Here is a 22,414-nt window from a genome sequence, read left to right as displayed (position 1 = left end):
ATTAAATTTTCTAAAATATAATAAATGTCTCATCAAATCAACGATCAAAGAATATGAATTTATTTTTAAAAAAAGGCTTAAATAGAAAAATTTTTTTTTTAAAAAAAAAAAGGTTAAAAGTTTTTTTTGTCCCACCCTTTCCCTTCCCCCTTCCCCTCCTTCCTTTTTTTTAAATAAATTACATTAAAATTTTGTTTTAATTTCCGCTTTTCTCTTTCTTTCTTTCTTTCACTTTCAGGAGAAAAAAAAATGTGATTGGGGGGAACCAAAAAAAATGAAGGAAACAAATGAGAGGGGTTTATTTTAAACACGCGTTTAAATTATTTTATTATTATTATTATTATTATTATTATTATTATTATTATTATTATTACTAATCGAATTAATAAATTAAATGTTTTGTTAATTATTATTATAATTAATTATTTATTCGGGGAGAATGGGCGTCGCGATTGTCGATTTGCAAATAGAAACAAACGAGATTTTTTTTTATTTAAAAAAAAAAAAATCCGTTTGTTTAAGTTGTACCAAGTCGCTTATGTTTAACTTACCGATTTTTAAATCAAATTAAATAAATTTATCAAAATTCGATTTTGTCGTGTTTGAAAAAGAAATTTTTCATTTTGTGACGTTTGCAGAAAATGGAAAAATCGCTTTCCCCTCTCCTTTTAGCGAATTATTATTATTATTGTTGTTAAAAAAAATAATAAAACTTTTTCATTAACCTTTTTTTTCTCCCCCCCCCTCCAAAACCCTTCGCACGATGATGATATTATATTTGTAAAGTATAATAAAAAGCGATTAAAATATTTAGAAAAGTGAACGAGAGAGAGAGGGAGAGAGAGAACATGAGGCTTTTTAGAAAAAGTTAACAATAGTCTAGTGCATTAAAATTTAATGGATTATACAAACTTCCTTATAACAAACAAACATACAAACTTTGCAATTTGAAAAATTTGTACAAATTAAAAAAAAAAAAAAAAAAAAAATATTTTTTTTTGACGATATTTAAACATTTGTTTAATTTAAATTATTTCGAGAGAGAGAGAAAAAAAATGGCGACGAAAAAGTTTTTTTTTTTTTTTTTAAATTAAATATAAAATTCCTTTTCCGGTTTGGTTTTTAATTAAATTTATTTTTTAAATCTTTTTTTTTTTATTATTGTCGTTGTTGTTGTTGTTATTGTTATCATTGGTTTTTATGTTAATGTTTTTAATGTTTTCCTAAATGTAAAATGTTCGAACATGGCAGTTTTAAAACATTTAAATGTTTTTTTTAACGGTTAATAATTCGGTTGGTACGCGTGTTTTAAAAAACAAAATGGCTTTTATACTTTTGGCAAAAAGTTGTCTCGATTATTTAAAAAAACGTGGTGGTATTAATTAATCAAAAAAATATATATAAATAAAATTTGTTAAGAGTCATTTGTTTTCCAACAAACGGATTCACACAAACAAATATATAAACGGGGCGTAAATTTTTTTAACGGTCCTTTCCCTTCCCCCTCCTCCCCCTTCTCCTTTCTCCTCCCTCCCGCATATTCTCTCACCATATCCTGATGGAAAATACAACATGTCGGAGAAATTTTCTTAGATTTATTACACTGTTATTAATGAGATTCACAAAATTCTTCTTCGTCTGAACGATTGTGTGTGTGTGTGTGCGAGTCGGCAATAAATTTATTATCTGACCAATTGTATTTTGGAATTTTAGTTATTACGCTGCTGCTGTAGCTCCGAGATTAGTTCCACCCATAAAAAGACCGAGATTGATGGTTGCTCAAACGAGGCCTACTAAAAATGCTACAACAACCACAACCGCTACTACACCACCCAATGCCAATTCAACAAATCAGGTTAAGGTTTTTCCATCGTCGCAAACGAATAATGGAATCGTTCCGACTGCTACCGCTACTCCCACAGCAGCAGTAGCATCAGCACCAGCAGCACCAGCATCAAATCCTTCGACCGCTGTCGTCGCTCCGGTCACTACTTCTAAGGATCAGATAAAAATTTATAGTAAGTTTAAAGATTTTCTTTTTTGGTTTTTTGAGTGCGTGTGTGCGCGTGTTTTCACTTTTAAAAAAACCATTCCGCTCATTCTTTGATTTTAATTAGGTAATCCAGACATTTTAATTTGTGGTAACTGTAGAGAAATGTTTACCGAACTTCAAGATCTTCTCGATCATAAAAAAGCTTATTGTAAACTTCGTTTCACCTGCAAGTGCAACATAATCAACGGCGTAAAATCTCGTGAGTACTTTAAAAATAAATAAATAAATTTAGACGTGTGAGTAGAAATTGGAATGTGTTTGAAAATCAAATAAGAGGGCAGGGGAAGGGGGTAGGTGTGTGGAGCAGGAGCATCAGGAGAAGGAGCAGGAGCAGGAACACGGGAAAGAATAAGAATAAGGAAAAAGGATGAGGGTTCCCTTTGGTGTACTGCATGAAAAAACTCATGTAGCAATCACTTTGTGTGTCGGACATAGATTCCCAATGGAATAAATTCTAGAAAAATTCCCTTCGGTTTCCGGTTTTGCGAGGTTTTTCATTGATTTCCCTCCAGGCTGGAAAAAAGGCGAACGTTTCTTTACTATGGAAATTTTTCCATTGCCAAACTTAGTCTTTGCTAATTTATCTTTTTTTTTTTTTTATCTTTTCTTTTCTTTTCTTTTTATATATCAAAGCGTGAAAATTTTCAAATGAATTCCAGTAACTCACGTTCAATATATTCACGTTCGTGTTTGTTTTTTTTTCTTCTCTGTCGCTGTAGCAAGCAGTCGTAAAGACGCAGCAGCATTATTATGCGTTCAATGTAAGGATGCTTTCATAAGCGCTTGGGATCTCATGGTTCACGTTCAAGCTGCCCACATGGTTAACATATACGAGTTAGGAGTTCCAAAATGCTCCAATGGTACACAACACATATCACCATCGGCATCTCCTATTAGAAAGGTTAGTAGATATTTTTTTTTCTTTTGATTTAAGGGGGGAGAAGAGGGACGAATGCAAAAAGATGGGAAAATTCGGGTCGATGAATCCAAACACCCAATCCTTGCCCTGAAAGAAAAAGATACCGAGTTCCACGTTGTCCCCCTCCCCGATTCGGATGCAGGTCTGTTTCTTCATATATACCGAAAAAGAACCAAATGCGACCTATCACACTTCCGGGACGGAGTCCCTAATTACGGTGACGAAAGATACTCGTTCCCGGCTGTTGAGATATCCCTGTCGATCGTGAAAGAATACGTGAGTCGTTTGATCCGGAACCCCTGACCAAAAACATCCACTGCACCCATCCTCCTAGTAGCCGAATTAGAGGAACACGCCACAATTTCCGGCCCAAAGGGTGTTTCCTTTTTTTTTTTTATGTTACATCATTCATCACTTATTGTTATTGACAGTCTTTTTTTTTTTTTTACTCCGTCTTGAACCTTTTACCCTTATGAACGCATTTTTTTTCTTTTCTGTCGTTTAAATCATTTTTCTTTCTTGACCTTTTTCAGAAGATTTTCGACACTTTCTAAAACAAAAAAATTTTTTTTTTTTTTATTAAATCTTATTATTATAAATTATTATTTTTTCTTTCTTAAATGTTTCTTTATAACGGTCAAATCGGCCATTTTGTTTCCCCCCCCCTTTTTTTTTTTATAAATTCTCGCGTTAACAAAATTTCACGGATAATTTATTTTTGTTTATTTCATCATCGTCACTTCTTCATTTTCCTTTGACGTATTTGAGGCCAGTTTATTATTATTATCATTATCAAGGGAAATGGTCATTTTGAAAACGATGGAAAATATTTTTACTTAAATTCCACCGACTCAAAATTCCAATAAAATAAAATAAAATAAAAAGAATGAATTTTTTTTCTTTTTTTCCGAGGGTGTTCTTCTTTCTCCTTTCAACCCTCTCACTCGATAAGAAATCAATTTCAAGGTGAAAAAATTCCTTTTTTATAAGTCACGTGACTTATTATTGAAACGCCATGTTTTTCCCCCGTACTTTTTCATTTTAACTTTAAAATATGATTGATGATGATGATGATGATATTTTTGTTAAATTATCCAATATTATTATTTTCAATTTTTTTATCTTGTCGTCATTTTAAAAATTTTATTCGTATTCAAAACAGGATGGATTGGGAAAGGTGTAAAGGGGGTGGGATGTGGGGTAGGTAGAGAGAAAATTTTGAAAAATCTCCGGTTGGAAAATAGTAAAAAAAAAAAAAAAATTTCAAACGTCGTAGTTTTTATATAATTTTATTTTAAAATACAATTATTATTATTATTATTATTATTATTAATAATATTTCGTTTAAATGAATAATACGTAAAGGGTATATGTATATATAGATAGATGAAAGGGAAAATTTTAGTAACAAACAAGGAGGGATTTTTGAAATAATGGGTTTTTAAAAGATTATCAGGTCGGTCACCATCGTATTTATAATCCGAATAGCGATGATAGTATGCAAATTTGTTGAAATATCCGTGAATAAACAACAAAAGGTTTGGGAAAATTTTCCGGAAAACATTTCGGACGAAATAATAATAATAATATTTAAACCAATATAGAGAAAAGGTTTAAATTATAAAAAAATAAAAAATAAAAAATGAAAAATTTTTAACCTTTAGGCTAAGTTAAAAAGGATAATAAATAAACGGATAAAAAAATTTTTTTTCTAACTGCTTGTTGTTTGTCTGTCTTTTTCCAGAACGGCGTTGATGACGATGGAACGGATGATATTCTATTAGAATCTCCAGATTCTGGAAAACATCGTGAAAACGAATTGGATCAACTTATGGATGCAATCGATACTGAAGGATCCGAGTGTTGCGTATTAAACAACATAACATTGGTTAGAAATAAATGTTTTCCCTTCCCTTCCCTTCCCGTTTTCCACCCCCCGTTATTCCCTTTTTCATTTGTTGTAATAAAATTATTATTATTATTATTATTTAATTTCGGGAATTATATTACTTGAAAATATCATTACAGAATCATAATACAGACAGCAACAATAGCACCGATGAAATTCCATCTTTGATAGGAAAACCGATTAATGGAAATGCTCCAGGACCGGAGTGACTTCAATTTAATTTATGTTAGAATTGTTTTGTGTGCTTTGACAACAACAACAACAACAACAACAAACAATAAGTGCCATCTTCTCTCATTTTTTTTTTTTTAAATAAAATTATTATTATTATTATATACATTTGTCGTGAGGGGAGTTAAACAAACAAATGACATCGTAATTTTTAACGTGGATTATTGTTATTTTTATTTTAATGATAATAATGATAATAGAAATCGTTTACGAAAAAAAAAAATTAGAGTTGAAGCACTTTAATAATTAATTATGTACATATATATTAATTAAATCGTTTTAATCGAATGATAGTAATAATAATAATTGTTAATAAAATAAATTTCAAAAAAATGTGTATTAATTAGTTTGTGTGTGTAAATAAATTTTCTTGATAAAAATAATAATAATAATTTTTTTCTATTATTATTATTACTAGAAATTATTCGAATTTATTAATTAATAAATAAAAATTGAGAGAGGGGGGAAGAGAAAATGGGGGGGAAGAAAATAATAATAATTATTTAAATTAACATTATTATTTTTTCATTGTCATTTTATTGATGATAATTCATAAATAGATCTCTTTTTTTTTCTTTATTTATTATTATTATTATTGTTATTGTTTTTTATTGTATGATTGCGTCGTCACTTTTAAAATTTATGTACATAATAATAATAATAATAATTTAGATGCACCACTTTTGACAATTTATAATTATTTTATTTCGATTATTTTTTATGAGTGTAAGTGAGTGTATAAAAATTTATATACGTGTACAGTTATTATTATTATTATTATTATTATCATTATTGTCAAATGTTTTAAATAAATAAGTGTACAAACACACACACACACGCACGTGAAATGTGCTTTCTTATCATAACTTAATGAATATATCAAATAACGATTTCTTATCGAATTTATTTATAAATTTTTTTTTTTATTGATTCTCGTGATTTTCTTTTTTTAATTTCTTTCTTTAAACATAAAAATTAATATTGTAAATGAATAATTTTCAAAAAAAATAAATAAATAAATAATAATAATAATTATTATTATTACTATTATTTACTTTTATTATTCTCCTAACAAAAATTAATTTTTGCATTTGGTTACAAAAAAATAAATGAGATAATAATAATAATAATAATAATAATAATTGCGAAAGGTGTAATACAATCTGAAAAAATAAAATAAAAAAAAAAACTTAATTTTATACAAGCGTAATAATTCAAGTTTGTATTAAATTATTAAAAAAAAAAAAAAAATTTCCTGAAAAAAGTTTATGAATAATAGATATGTAAAAAAAAAAAATGGTAGGAGAGAAAAAGTTTATGAGTTTACCTGAACGCTTAAAAAAAAAAAGAAAAAAAAGTAAAGAGGGGAAAAAAAATAACAAAATAATAATAATTATAACTTATTTTTTTCTTCGCCATTAAAAAAAAAAAAAATGTATTTAAGTTTAAATCAAAAACAAAATAATTAAAAAAAAAAAAAAAACGAAACAAATTCTTTGCTTTATTTTCATACGAATGAGTTAAAAATTTATTTATGTATACATAGATACATATAAATATAATGTTAATAGAAATTTAAATTTAATTAAAAGGGAAAAGTATGATTGAAATCAAATATTTTACTATTATCATCAAAGTAAATTTGATCGAAAATATTTACAAAATCGTTATTTATAAACGAAACTCTTTCCCTTCCCCTCCCTCGTCCCCTTCCTCTTCCCCTTTCCTCCCATTAAAATTAATTTAATTTTATTGTGTGTTAAATATTTTTGTGTAAATAAATATTTGACTCTTATTGTCTTCTAATTTTGACAAAAATCAAAATAATGATAGGAAATTTTTAAAATAATTTTACTCCTTCCAAAAAAAATAAAGGTATTAAATTAAAATGATTTACTAAAGAAAATTTTTTTAAAAAAATTTATCCAACCTGCGGTTTTTATTTAAAAATGTCTGTTATATTAAAAATTTTTCATTTATATAAGGTAAAATGAACATTCAAGGTCTTTAGCTATTATTATTACAATACCACGACTAATTGTAATCTAAAATATTATTATTATTATTATTATTATTATTATTATTATTATTATTATTATTATTATTATTAATAATAATAAATATGGGCCGTCCCACATAGTGCGATTTCCTGGATGGTTTCTTCTTTCAAATTCTTCAAAATCTTCTTTAAATTTCCTTTCATTGAATGTGGTGGCATGGCTCCCAGTGCTGCTTCCACCATGACCGGAATCGTTTTTGTTTTCCTGTTCCCCACATCCTTGCTATTTCAATTTCCAAATTTCTATATTTCAGCCTTTCGTCTGCTTCTTTGGCTGTCTGGTGTTTTTTTTAACTTCACCTCAATTAACTTACACCATTTTTCCGCATTATGCCTGAGGATGATATCCGGCTTGTTCGCTGGCACAGTTCTGTCAGTGTGGATTTGTTGATCATACAGAACTGTGCAAGGACCTACTGTCGTAACTGGGCTTGGAATGTAGTTGTACCACTCCTTGGGTAATCCATCTATTCCATATTCTCGGCATATACTCCAATGGAGATATTGACATATTTTATTGTGCCTTCTACCTTTCTTTAGTGAAAAATTTGATCTGATGTATCAGAAAAACATAAGACCCCAGGAGGTAAAAAAAAAAATAACATCCAAACAGTGAATTCCCGTAAAAAAATAAAATTTTTAACAGTGGATTCCCTCTTAAAATAAAATGTGTGCCAGGTAAAATATACAAGGTCGTCCTACTTAGCGTAAACAGTAAACAAGGTCGACCTTGGTTGAAAAAACGTGACCATGAAAATTTTCACAAAATTGAAATTTAAAACTGGTGGCCTTGTAATCAAGGTCGTCCTACTTAGAATAAATCGTAAACGTTGAATTTTGTAATGATTACTCGGAAACGATGGTAAACTTTGGTCATCAAAAGTGGGTGGAAAAAGAAGAAGAAGAAATTCTCCAGTGCTGGAAAAAGAAAAAAAGAGTTTACAACGAGGAAGGGAATTTGTTGTTGTTGTTGTTAAAATCGTGGATTTAATTACGGAGGCTTTCAGAAGAAGAGTCTACCATTGACGCGGGATCGTGACAGACACGTTATTTTCGACATTGAATCCGCCACACATATATGTGTGCGTGCGTGCGTTTTTTTATTACACCGCGAAGCGTTATTATATGTTCTATTATGGTATCGACCACCTACTACTACGATTATTAAGTTTTCCGTTTTTTTTTTTCAAATTTATAATGATGATAATAATAATAATAATATAGTAATATATGTATTTATTCTCTCAAATATATTATTTAAAAATAAAAAAAAAATTTGTTTTTTTTTTCCATCATGCATGTTTGGTTATATCATTCATTTATTCCCATAAAAAAAAAAAGCTTAAAAGAAATTTTTATACAAATGGGGTTATGCAACTGGCAATACGCGAAACCCGACAAATTGCATAACTCAAAAAAGTAAGGCGGACGGAAAAAATCGAAAAAATTCAAAAATCCTTAAAAACTTTGGTTATGCAACTGGCAATACGCGTGAACACGACAAATTGCATAACTCACAAAAGTAAGGCGAACGAAAAAAAATCAAGAAAAATGAGTGAAAAATTGGTTCCGAGTATCAGTAAAACATAATATTCAGGAGGTCTCAATTTTTCGATAGTTTCGTTTCGCTTCAACGCCTTGCATTTAGAGTATATGCAATTTTCAATACAATTTTTAACCAATGGCGTGCTTTGTATACATAATTAGAAAATTATGGCGCTCGCCATTCTTACTCGTGATTGGTCAGGAAAAAAAATCACATATTTTTCATGTTTAACTTATGTATTAATAGGAATAAAATTTAAATTATGAAATAACTATATTTTAAAGCAAAATTTTGTATATGTATGTGTTTAATATGACCAAGGATGGAGAAACGAATTTAAAATAAAAAAAATAATAATAATAAGGATAATAAATAAATTTTATTTAATTTTTATTTATTTATTATTATTATTATTATGTAAAAATATTTATTCGTGGCCGTATTATAAAAGCAATATATATATATATATATTGTTATGTTCGGTTCGTTCTTTATATTATAAGTCGCAAATTAATATTAAAATTAATTTACAGTTTATTTCTTGTGACGTGTTAAATGCTTAGTATACACTTTTTCACAAAATAAAAGTAAAGGTTATTTTAACTCGCGAACAAACACTTAGAAACTATCACTCAACCAAAACTAAAATTAAAGAAACGGATAAGAATTCAATATAACAAAACGAAGAATCAAAAGAACGCGTGCAAAGCTGTGAAGCTTCCCTTTATAACCTCGGTTTTTCATTAGTCAATTGTTTCGAATGTCCAACAATCTAAACGAGCAAATACTTGCAAATAAAACAATAGAAAGATTTTCTAGAAGCTTCGCTTCTAAAGAAGAACAATTTGAGTTCATCGTTAGTCTTTTGTTTATAAAAAAATTGAAAAATGTGAACATTGAGTACGGGATCATAACAATATATATATATATATATATATATATAATTACAAGGCCAAAACTGTATTCTATTACTGGAACAGCTAATGTGCCAATGGAGTTTAACTTATTTCTTCCATTCAGTTCCGACTGTAATATAAGCCTCAATCTTTTAAAATATTCTTTCTTTAATTGAGGTTTAATTTCTTTGTTCAATCCCCAGATATTTGTATGTTGATCCAGGGTCCAGTTCTTTAATAAGTTCTTCTTCAGAGTCTTCTATATTTTTCTTTTGTGTTAACTTTCCTCTGACAATATTAACTCGGGCACATTTTTCCAAACCAAATTTCAAGTTGATGTCAGAGGAAAAAGTTTGAACCGTCCTTAGCATTTTATTTAACTCCTCTTCATTTTTTGCATAAATTTTTAAGTCATCCATATACAGCATATGGGTGATTTTCCTGCCTCCCGGTACCAACTCATATCCTTCAGTCGCAGGAGTATAACTCCCATTTCAGCCTCAACCTCAACCCTTCTCTCAAAGCCGGAATTATCAGATTCGAACTTGCAAAGGTGACAGCAGATTCCCCTCTGGCATGGGCTGTTGCAGAGATCTGCTCCACCAAATTGGGATACTCCCCTCAACCATGTGGGAGGCATTCCTGAGGTATCACTTTCGGTCTTGCCTCCCATAATTACACATGTATATATACATACATAATTTAATACAGTATTCATGTTAGAGTGAATTCATATTCAGATAAATGAGAAACATTTGATCTTTCAGCGACTATCCTACGATAATCCCAACAGTGAAAATTTCTTTCGTCTAATTGAAGATATTTTGTGCCAAGGTTTAATTCTTTGTTCCAATCAGGTTTGGGTAAATTGTCCAAGATCCATATTCAAAGATGCCAACTGCCATAGGATTTTGGATTTACTCTCAGGCACTGTTCTGTCAATTGTAAATCTTTTTCCAATAGTTTTTGATAACTTTCCAAATCCTCGTCGTTTTTAAACGACAAAAATATTTCTCTTCTATAATTCCATAATGTTATTATATCCGGATTTCCTGTTAATAAATTACCGGTGAGATTTAAACCTTCTTCGTCGTGAATTTGTGAAGAATGTTTTTCTAATATTTGATTCATTATTTTTTTAAATTCTATTGCCTTTTTCTGTTTCTCTTGCCTTGCGATTTCTATTTGTTCTTCTGTCGTTCTTATTTTGACTCTCCCGTGCATTTTGTAATTTCTTTAAAAACAAATTTTACGATTTTTATGTATAACTCTCAATGGGAAATAGTAAAAATAATAGTAATATATGTAAACAACCATAGACATCAATTTAAACTTAATTATATCGATGGTAAATTAAGTGTCATTAGAAAAATGTATTTCACTTTAACGTGGAATTTATAAAAGCATGGAAGCTTTTAACGTAACCAGTACATGAATATTTTCGTTAAATAATTTGTTTTATGTAAATTATTGGTTTGACCAGTAAGTAACTGCGCATTTCACCAACAGATAGTTTGTCCGGTTTTCTGAGTACGTTTACGTTTATGTACAAACATGAACTTTTGGTATGTTATTATTTGGTTCCTTCTGTAACATTCAGTACCAAAATTTCATTGAACTCTTAAATAGTGCGCGAGCAAAAGACATTTAAACATGGGGAGCCAAAGCGAGCATTTCCTTCATATTTTGCTTTTTTATTTCTGAAAGGGTGTTAATGCTTCACAAGCCAATAAAAAGTTGTGGGCCGTGTAGGGTGATGAAGCCTCAATAGAACGGCAGTGTCAAAACTGGTTTGCGAAATTCCGTTCTAGAGATTTTCCTTTGAAAAATGAGGAGTGCTCCGGGCGTCCATTGGAGGTTAATGATGAACAAATAAAGGCCCTCATTGATTATGATCGGCATAGTTCGACTAAGGACATTGTAAAGAAGCTAGATGAGTCACATACGTGCGTCAAAAACCGTCTGCGGCGTCTTGGGTACCAAAAGAAGCTTGATGGGTCTTTGTGATATGCTTCTTAAATGCAATGGGGATGACCCTTTTTTGAAAGAATGGTCATCGGAGATGAAAAGTGGGTTGTTTATGATGACTTTTTGAGAAAAAGATCCTGGTCTAGGCAAGGAAACAGGCACCTTAGAACTTCTAAGGCTGACATTCACCAAAAAAGTTATTGTTATCATTTTGGTGAGATTACAAAGACATAGTCAACTTTGAGCTGCTGCCAGGAAGTCAGACCATAAATTCAGAGGTTTACATTCGACAATTGACAAATTCAAATGATACCATCCAAGAAAAACGACCATAGCTAGCCAATAGCAAAGGAATTGTCTTTCACCACAATAATGCCAGGCCGTCCCCATCTTTAGCCACTGGACAAAAACTACTAGAGCTTGGCTGGAATGTTTTGCCTCACTCTCCTTATAGTCTTGACCTAGTTTGAAGTGAGTATCATTTTTTCTGATCCCTAAAAAATTTTTTGAATGGACAAAAATTCCAAAATGACAATGAGGTTGTCAAAACTGCATTGGACCAGTTTTTTGCTCCTAAAACTAAAGAGTTTTATGAAAAAAGGAAAATGATACTATAGAAAAGTTTCTTAAAAAGTTTAAGAAATTAAATCATTATTTATAGACTGATATACAATAATTAATTGTTTTTTTTTTCTTTTCTTTTCAGTGCACTAAACAAATCAAGATTAAAATATTGTATTTTCTTCCATTACCTACTTTTTTTTGCCATGTTTGCAAAACTATTACCAGACATCCTAGATAGATTAGATATATTCATTTTGGAAATAGAAGAACTTCAAGTGCCAAAACCCCAACTCTGGAAACATTTATGGTGTCTTTCAATAATTGTCACTTTTTTCGGTCTGTCAGCAATTAAAAAAAATAAAATAAACGTTATTAATCAATATATATATATATGGAATTATAATATTCGGTTTTGGTACCACGTTATTTGGCGCCATGTATTATTTCTATGAAGTTTGGACTTAGATCAGGAGTAAATGATGATATTATATTGTGGCAAGGTTTACCCTATGGTTTACTATGGTATGTTTTCATATTGGCCGCATTTCAAGTACATTTTTTTTTCATATATTTTGCATGGAATTTAAGAAATGCTTGGAAAACAAGAGGATCCCATAAGAAATCCGGTAATTTTAATATTTTAGGACCTTGAAGTATCGTTTAACCTCAACACGGATCTCTTCCTCCCACGACCTCCGTGCGACCTGGAACAACGACGGCCGTACCCCAGCCCGGTCAAACGCCGGCCAAACAAAATCGAGTCACTACACCATGGGATTAGATACTCTCACAATTCTTCAAGAAAGAGAAAACAGGTAAAATTGGCTTCTTTTCCCTGTTGGAATTTTTATCACGTGACATTTCGTGACGATAAACATTTTGCTAATCAACTTTGTAGGAAAGCAGCTCGGATCGCAATGAGAATCCACGTACTTAACAATTTACCAACTTTGATGGCTGAAAATTTAAAACTTCGAGCCGAAATCGAGTTGAGATCATTGAGACTTTTAAATTTTCAAAGGCAGTTAAAAAGCGAAGTTAGTTAAATTATTTTTCATTAAATTTAAACAAATTTTTTGTAAATTTATTTTTAATTTATAGCTTGTCTTTTAGATTATAGCTTGTACGCGTCGCTATACCACGCTAGAAACTGCCGTCAATGTAAAAGCGTACAAACGAACCAAACATCAAGGTTTGAGAGAAGCAAGAGCAACTGAAAAACTTGAGAAACAGTAAAAATTATAAGGGGAAAGAAAGGTAATCAATCATTGACCTAATGACCTCTCCCCCCCTCTCTCTCTCTCTCTCTCAAGATTTAACTTATTTGTTGGTTTTAATTTTAGCCATGGAAGGAAATTCTCAGCGAACCTTTCATGAAATTACCTTCTAAAAATAAATTACCGGATTATTACGACTTAATAAAAAAACCTTTGGATATAAGGAAAATATTTAACAGGATAGAAGATGGAAAAGTAAGCGGGGGGAGGAGGTGGGGGGAAAAGTTTCATTCTGACTCTTGTCATTGTTGTTTCAGTATTCGGATTTTGACGATTTGGAAAAGGATTTTACTCAAATGTGTAAAAATGTTCAAATATACAACGAAGAACCTTCTCTCATACACGAAGATTTAACCGTCCTTCAATCCGTGTTTACGAACGCGAGACAAAGATTGGAACAGGATGCGGAAACGGATGAGGATAAAGGTGATGATGAGAGAATCCTGTCGTTCGGATTTTATTATTTTTCGAATTTTATTTATTTTGATTTTTTAAATTTTCAGACGGTGGACGACGAGGATGGAAATTCCGAATCGGAATCCGTTAGAATGAAAATAAAAATAAAAAGTGGAAAAGGAGGAAGAGGAAGCACGAGAAGGAGGAAAACTCAACCAAAGTACACGAATAGCGATGACGAAGACGAAGATGATTGATTGGAAAGAAGAAAAAAGAAGAAGAAGGAGGAGGAGGAGGTGGAAAAAGAAAAAACCAAAAGGAAAAGAAAAGGAAAGGAAGAAGAAAATAGGAAAAAAAAGAATTTTCGGTCGAAATGATTTTCGCAGCGCACAATGCTTGGGAAATTCGAGTTTTTCTTTTCGTTTTTTAATCTTATCTTTTGGTTTTTCGTATAGAACGGAAATGACGTCTTTTACTCGATGGTAAGTAGGTAGAACGCGGATGAAACAACAGAAAATTTTTTTTTTATAAAGTTTTTACATTTGTCCTTACTAATTGTTATTACATGTTTTTTCTTTCATTTAAGAAAGGACCGGTAAAGACGAGCCGGTACATTCAGGAGTGACAGTATCAGACAGCGAAACAAGATGATGTCTACCTTTTGGAGAGGAGAGGAGAGGTGACAAAAACGTTTCTGTTATATTTTTAAATAATTTAAATAATGGCTACGATTTCGTTTTGGAAAAAAGTACGAAAAAGCGAGAAGGCAAGAAGAGGAAGGAGGGAGGAAGGGAGGGAGGGAAAGGCGAGAAAGAGGAATAATCAGAAAAAATCAGGTTCGGTTGTTTGTCGTCATAGAAGGGACCTCGTTTTAAACCTGTAATTAAATTTTGAGTGATGATTGAACGTTTGATTTATATTTGGCCACGTTTATATTATATACATATATTTATAAAATATATGTATGTATATTTTTCTTAATCGTGACACATAAACTACTAAATTTGCCACAAACTATTATTAAGTTTTCCGTTTTTTTTTTCAAATTTACAATGATAATAATAATAATAATAATAATAATAATAAAAATATAGAAATTTGGAAATCGAAATAACCAGGATGTGGGGAACAAAAACAGAAACGATTCCGGTCATCGTGGGAGCATTGGGAGCCATGCCATTCAATGAAAGGAAATTTAAAGAAGATTATGAAGAACCTAAAAGAAGAAACCATCCAGGAAATCGCACTATGTGGGACGGCCCACATTCTTCGGAAAATATTATAAGTAGCACCACCGAAATTCGAGTATTTGTCCCTAAGGAATCGGGTAGAAACCTGGGATAAATACTTAAAAACCCCGACAAAAAAGAGCCTTGTCGTGTTTAATAGTGGACATAATAATAATAATAATAATAATAATAATAATAATAATATTGTAATATATGTATTTATTCTCTCAAATATATTATTTAAAAAGAAAATAAAATTTGTTTTTTTTTTTTTTTTCCATCATGCATGTTTGGTTATATCATTCATTTATTCCCATTAAAGAAAAACTTAAAAGAAATTTTTATACAAACTAGGTTATGCAACTGGCAATACGCGAAACTCGACAAATTGCATAACTCAAAAAAGTAAGGCGGACGGAAAAAATCGAAAAAATTCAAAAATCCTTAAAAACTTTGGTTATGCAACTGGCAATACGCGTGAACACGACAAATTGCATAACTCACAAAAGTAAGGCGAACGAAAAAAAATCACGAAAAATGAGTGAAAAATTGGTTCCGAGTATCAGTGAAACATAATATTCAGGAGGTCTCAATTTTTCGATAGTTTCGTTTCGCTTCAACGCCTTGCATTTAGAGTATATGCAATTTTCAGTACAATTTTTAACCAATGGCGTGCTTTGTAAACATAATGAGAAATGGTTGTGATTGGTCAGAAAAAAAAATACCATATTTTTCATGTTTAACTTATGTATTAAAAGGAATAAAATTTAAATTATAAAATAACTATACTTTAAAGCAAAATTATTTTTTGTAAATATTTAATAAGACTAAGAATATATATTGTTGTGATCACGTGAGCAAATGTTCATAATTTTATTTTATTTATAAATAATAACATTAGAACTATGGTTACCAAGTGTTTATTATGAAAAAGAAGCTTCTAGAAACTTATTCTTCTATTTGTTTACAACCATAGTTATTCGTTTCATAAAAACATAATAATAACAATGAGTTCCACATATAAAAGGAAGCAAGACACAACGGGAGAAGTTTTTCTGATTCCCTAATGTCCTGTGAACGTTACATCTTCCAAATTTCTATATTTCAGCCTTTTGTCTGCTTCTTTGGCTGTGGTGTTTTTCTCCTCTTTGGTTCTTCGAATACTTCAATTAACTTACACCATTTTTCCACATTATGTCTGAGAATGATATCCGGTTTGTTAGCTGGCACAGTTCTGTCAGTGTGGATTTGTTGATCATACAGAACTCTGCATGGACCTACTGTCGTAATCAGGCTTGGAATGTGGTTGTACCACTCCATGGGTAATCCATCCATTCCATATTCTCGGCATATACTCCAATGGAGATATTGACATAATTTCTTCTGAAATTGGGCTTTGCTTTCATAAGTTGAAAGTTGCCCTTCTTCCATTATCTCGTTTTCTTTATTTTCTTGGACGATTTGTTTTGCCCTTTTCAGTACTCCTTTTTTTGAAATTTTTATTGTAATATATGTATAACTTGGGCTAAGATAGGGTCCTCTTGATGGGATTCTATGTATTTTCCCTTTTCCAATTATGGCATTCTGGTATGCGCTTCTATTTGTCGTAATCCTCTTCCTCCATCTTTCCTGCTGACGTACAATCTATCCACATCAGCTTTTGGATGTAATGCACCATTCATAGTTAATATTTTCCTTGTTCTTTGGTCCAGGTGCATGATTTCTCCTTTTGTCCATTCGACAAGGCCAAAACTGTATTCTATTACTGGAACTGCTAATGTGCCGATGGTGTTATGGTAACTTATTTCTTCCACTTTGTTCCGACTGTAATATAAGCCTCAATCTTTTAAAATATTCTTTCTTCAATCAAGATTTAATTTCCTTGTTGGCTACCCCAAAATTTTCTTCAATCCCCAGATATTTGTATGTTGATCCAGGGTCCAATTCTTTAATAAGTTCTTCTTCTGAGTCTTCTATATTTTCCTTCCATTTTAACTTTCCTCCGACAATATTAACTTTTGCACATTTTTCCAGACCAAATTTCATGTTGATGTCGGAGGAAAAAGTTTGTATCGTCTTAAGCATTTTATTTAACTCCTCTTCATTTTTTGCGTAAATTTTTAAGTCATCCATATACAGCATATGGGTGATTTTCTTGCCTCCCGGTACCAACTCATGTCCTTGATCCTTGGTATTAAGCTGTCTGGACAGAGGAATTAGAGACATCCAGAATAATAATAATAATAATAATAATAATAATAATTATTATTATTATTATTATTATTATTATTATTATTGACACAAAAAATAATATTTTTAATTGCTATAAATTTTATAGATTCTAATAAAAAAAAAAAAAAATTATTATTATTATTATTATTATTTAACGTTTGAAATTTTTTTTTGTTAACCCAGGAGAAATGAAGCATTTCGCACTAACCTCTCCCCACCCTGTAGCAGGAATAGTGTTGGGGGACTCAGACGAAGTCACTACCCAACTAAAACTCCTGGATGTGCTTTGCTGCACTTTTTCCTGGGGAGTAGGGGCAGTCACAGGAGTATGACTCCCATTTCAGCCTCAACCTCAACCCTTCTCTCAGCCGGAATCATCAGATCCGAACTCCAAAGGTGAGAGCAGATTCCCCTCCGGTATAGGCTGTTGCACAGATCTGCTCCACCAAATTGGGATACTCCCCTCAACCATGTGGGAGGCATTCCTGAGGTATCACTTTCGGTCTTGCCTCCCATAATTACACATGTATATATACATACATAATTTAATACAGTATTCATGTTAGAGTGAATTCATATTCAGATAAATGAGAAACATTTGATCTTTCAGCGACTATCCTACGATAATCCCAACAGTGAAAATTTCTTTCGTCTAATTGAAGATATTTTGTGCAAAGGTTTAATTCTTTGTTCCAATCAGGTTTGGGTAAATTGTCCAAGATCCATATTCTAAGATGCCAACTACCATAGAATTTTGGATTTACTCTCAGGCACTGTTCTGTCAATTGTAAATCTTTTTCCAATAGTTTTTGATAACTTTCCAAATCCTCGTCGTTTTTAAACGACAAAAATATTTCTCTTCTATAATTCCATAATGTTATTATATCCGGATTTCCTGTAATAAATTACCGGTGAGATTTAAACCTTCTTCGAAGAACGTTTTTCTGAATGAATTTTTTAATGAATATTTGATTCATTATTTTTTTAAATTCTATTGCCTTTTTCTGTTTCTCTTGCCTTGCGATTTCTTTTTGTTCTTCTGTCGTTTTTATTTTGACTCTCCCGTGCATTTTGTAATTTCTTTAAAAACAAATTTTACGATTTTTATTTGAAATTAATACAGGAAAAATAACTCACAATGGGAAATAGTAAAAATAATAGTAATATATGTAAACAACCATAGACATCAATTTAAACTTAATTATATCGATGGTAAATAAAGTGTCATTAGAAAAATGTATTTCACTTTAACGTGGAACTTATAAAAATATGGAAGCTTTTAAAGTAGCCAATACATGAATATTTTCGTTAAATAATTTGTTTTATGTAAATTATTGGGTTGGCCAGTAAGTAACTTCGCATTTTACTAAGAGATAGTTTGTCCATTTTTTTGAGTACGTTTACGTTTATGTCTTTCATTACCATAATGCCAGGCCCTCCCCATCTTTAGCCACTGGACAAAAACTACTGGAGCTAGGCCGGGATGTTTTGCCTCACTCTCCTTATAGTCCCGACCTAGTTCGAAGTGAGTATCATTTTTTCTGATCCCTAAAAAATTTTTTGAATGGACAAAAATTCCAAAATGACAATGAGGTTGTCAAAACTGCATTGGACCAGTTTTTTTGCTCCTAAAACTAAAGAGAAAAAAGAACAATTATTTTTCATTAAATTTAAACAAATTTTTTGTAAATTTATTTTTAATTTATAGCTTGTCTTTTAGATTATAGCTTGTACGCGTCGCTATACCACGCTAGAAACTGCCGTCAATGTAAAAGCGTACAAACGAACCAAACATCAAGGTTTGAGAGAAGCAAGAGCAACTGAAAAACTTGAGAAACAGTAAAAATTAGAAGCGGAAAGAAAGGTAATCAATCATTGACCTAATGACCTCTCCCCCTCTCTCTCTCTCTCTCGTGTTTAACTTTTTTGTTGGTTTTAATTTTAGCCATGGAAGGAAATTCTCAGTGAACCTTTCATGAAATTACCTTCTAAAAATAAATTACCGGATTATTACGACATGATAAAAAAACCTTTGGATATAAAGAAAATATTTAACAGGATAGAAGATGGAAAAGTAAGCTGGGGGGAGGAATTGGGGAGAAATGGAAAAAAAGGGTGGAAAAGTTTCATTCTGACTTTTGTTGTTGTTTCAGTATTCGGATTTTGACGATTTGGAAAAGGATTTTACTCAAATGTGTATACAACGAAGAAGCTTCTCTCATACACGAAGATTCAACCGTCCCTCAATCCGTGTTTACGAACGCGAGACAAAGATTGGAACAGGATGCGGAAACGGATTAGGATAAAGGTGATGATGAGAGAATCCCGTCGTTCGGATTTTATTATTTGTCAAATTTTATTTATTTTGATTTTTTAAATTTTCAGACGGTGGACGACGAGGATGGAAATTCCGAATCGGAATCCGTTAGAATGAAAATAAAAATAAAAGTTGGAAAAGGTGGAAGAGGAGGAGAAGGAAGAGGAAGCACGAGAAGGAAAAAAACTCAACCAAAGTACACGAATAGCGATGACGAAGACGAAGATGATTGATTGGAAAGAGGAAAAAGAAGAAACCAAAAGGAAGAAGAAAATAGAAAAAAAAAAAAAAAAATTTCGGTTGAAATGATTTTCGCAGCACACAATGCTTGGGAAATTCGAGTTTTTCTTTTCGTTTTTTAATCTTTTCTTTTAGTTTTTCGTATAGAACGGAAATGACGTCGTCGTTTGCGGGGGGTAGAGAGGATAAAGGAGAAAAAAATGAATTAGGTTAAGAGAAATAATAATCTAAAAAAATGCTATTTTTTTAAATTTTTTATTTATTTATTTTAATTTCATGACTCGATGATTGATTTTAGATAATTTTATTATTATTATCACTGTCGATATTGTCATCAAGATCATTATTATTATTATTAATGTTAGTCAAAGCATAAGAAAAACTAAAATAAGTATAAAATGTAATTCAATAATAAGTCAAATTTTATTTTATTTTATATGAAAACGCGTTTCGAGTTAAAACAAAATATTATTATTATTATTATTATTAAACTTATTGTGATCGTGCAGAAAAAAAAATTGATTTGAACGCCCTTTGTTCTTGTATGATTTTATCGTTTTAAGTTTTATTGTAAATTTATCCTCTCTCCCCCCCAATGAAAAAATGTAAACTTTTTTTTTTTCAATTTATTTATTTATTTTAATTTTATTGCATAAAATTTCATGTTGAATAATTATGGAAAAAAAAGACATAAAAAAATTTAATTTTAATAAAAATATAATTTATTATTGTGAATTAAAATTTATTTACTTTTTTTTCATCCTTAATGTACATCCTTATACACAGTATACAAATTTCAATTTTTTTACCTAAAAAACATCGAAAATTTTGGCCAAATGTATCAGAAAAACATAATACCCAAGGAGGTATAGAAAAAAATAAAATTCAAACAATGGATTCCCGCTTAAAATAAAATGTGTGCCAGGTAAAATATACAAGGTCGTCCTACATAGCGTAAACAGTAAACAAGGTCGACCTTGGTTGAAAAATCGTGACCATGAAAATTTTCACAAAATTGAAATGTAAAACTAATGGCCTTGTATTCAAGGTCGACCTACTTTAGAATAAATCGTAAACGTTGGATTTTCGCGCTCAAGGTCATTTTTAACTTAAAACATCGAAAATTTTTTTCCGATTTATCCGTAAAACATAATATTCAAGGAGGTTTAATAAAAAATAAAATGGAACAGTGGATTTTCGCTTAAAATCAGGAGTACAAAATAAAAAACAAATAATTAATAATAAAAAAAATAATTATATTACAATAAATTAGACTAAATTACAAAACTTTCGATACATACATAATTTCTTATAACTAAATCACTAAATAAAATTATTAAAAATTAATTTAATAAGATGACATGATGTAAACGCATGTCAACTTATTCAATTTTAATTATTATTATTATTATTATTATGGTCACTCTTATTTGTCGGGATTTTTAAGTATTTATCCCAGGTTTCTACCCGACGATTCCTTAGGGAAAAATGCTCGAATTGCGTTGGTGCTAAAATTTCCCAAGAATGTTAGCCGTCCCACATAGTGCGATTTCCTGGATGATTTCTTCTTCTTTTAGGTTCTTCAAAATCTTCTTTAAATTTCCTTTCATTGAATGTGGTGTCATGGCTCCCAATGCTCCCACGATGACCGGAATCGTTTCTGTTTTTGTTCCCCACATCCTACCAATTTCAATTTCCAAATTTCTTATTTAATTTATTATTATCATAATCATTCGAAATTTTTTTGATCTTGAGCTGCTGTAATAAACGCTTCCGTTTCAACCTTTAATTTGCCACCCTGTAACTAAAATTATTATTATTATTATAAATTTAAATTAAAAACTAATAAAAAATTCATTCGGACGAACGGGGAAAAAAAAAGTTAAGGAAAAAAAAATGTTATTTATTTATTTTTTCGGTCTCATGAGTTTTCCAACTCGAAGAGTTTTCATATGGAAAGAGAGAGAGGGTGGAAGAGAAGGAAGAGGGGTAAAGAAAAACTTGTAAAATATTAAAAAATTCTATTAGACTTCTTAAATAAGATAAAAAAAAAAGAAAGTAAGTAGACCGTGTGTGTGTGTGTGTGTATATTTGTTTTGCCTGGAGAATAAAAAAAAAAAAAAAAAAAACAGAAAAAATTACTCCCACTATGGGAATACTATTAAATTACTTTAATCTTACTTCTCGTGTAAATTTCTTTCGAACGGTAAATTTTTTCGTTTTTTTTTTTAAATTAAATTTTAACTACATTTTTATCATGTTATTTATTACGTGTAATTTCGTCTGCCTTTCTTTCTTTCTTTCCTTTTCAAATTAAAAAAAAATTTAATTACATAAATTAAAAATCTTTATAATAATAATAATACAAAAAAAAAAAAAGGATAATTTTTTTTTTCGACTCGTTACAAAAGCAACAAACAAACAAACATTTTTAAATGAACGAATTTTTTGTTTTTTGAACTTTGACAGAAATTGACTTAAATAATATTCTTAACTGACTTTTCAAATAATTTTTTGTGTATTTTATTGTAAATTATTACAAAAATTTAAAACGGCTCAGGTACGCTCCATATTAATA

At 30.4% G+C, this 22,414-nt stretch overlaps 3 protein-coding genes across 3 annotated transcripts; all 3 read left to right on the top strand.

The window, feature by feature from the left end:
* Nucleotides 1-1,558: 1,558 nt before the first annotated feature.
* Phum_PHUM564000 (uncharacterized protein) lies at nt 1,559-5,090 on the top strand (the record flags this gene model as incomplete). The annotated part of the gene is made up of 6 exons (XM_002431947.1): nt 1,559-1,605; nt 1,714-2,018; nt 2,118-2,252; nt 2,773-2,954; nt 4,717-4,860; nt 5,001-5,090. 6 exons carry the CDS (start codon nt 1,559-1,561, stop codon nt 5,088-5,090), a joined length of 903 nt encoding a protein of 300 aa, XP_002431992.1.
* An 8,428-nt stretch (nt 5,091-13,518) lies between these two features.
* Phum_PHUM563990 (uncharacterized protein) lies at nt 13,519-14,075 on the top strand (the record flags this gene model as incomplete). Its single annotated transcript, XM_002431946.1, has 2 exons — nt 13,519-13,617; nt 13,680-14,075. The coding sequence occupies 2 exons, from the start codon at nt 13,519-13,521 to the stop codon at nt 14,073-14,075; spliced, it is 495 nt and encodes a 164-aa protein (XP_002431991.1).
* A 5,179-nt stretch (nt 14,076-19,254) lies between these two features.
* Phum_PHUM563980 (uncharacterized protein) lies at nt 19,255-19,829 on the top strand (the record flags this gene model as incomplete). The annotated part of the gene is made up of 3 exons (XM_002431945.1): nt 19,255-19,394; nt 19,433-19,529; nt 19,665-19,829. 3 exons carry the CDS (start codon nt 19,255-19,257, stop codon nt 19,827-19,829), a joined length of 402 nt encoding a protein of 133 aa, XP_002431990.1.
* Between the last annotated feature and the right edge of the window lie 2,585 nt (nt 19,830-22,414).

This window comes from Pediculus humanus, genomic scaffold (assembly GCF_000006295.1).
Source record: "Pediculus humanus corporis 1103172108298 genomic scaffold, whole genome shotgun sequence".
Taxonomy (NCBI): domain Eukaryota; kingdom Metazoa; phylum Arthropoda; class Insecta; order Psocodea; family Pediculidae; genus Pediculus; species Pediculus humanus.
Note: the sequence above shows the minus strand (reverse complement) of the source record. Positions and strands in the feature narration are given on the sequence as shown.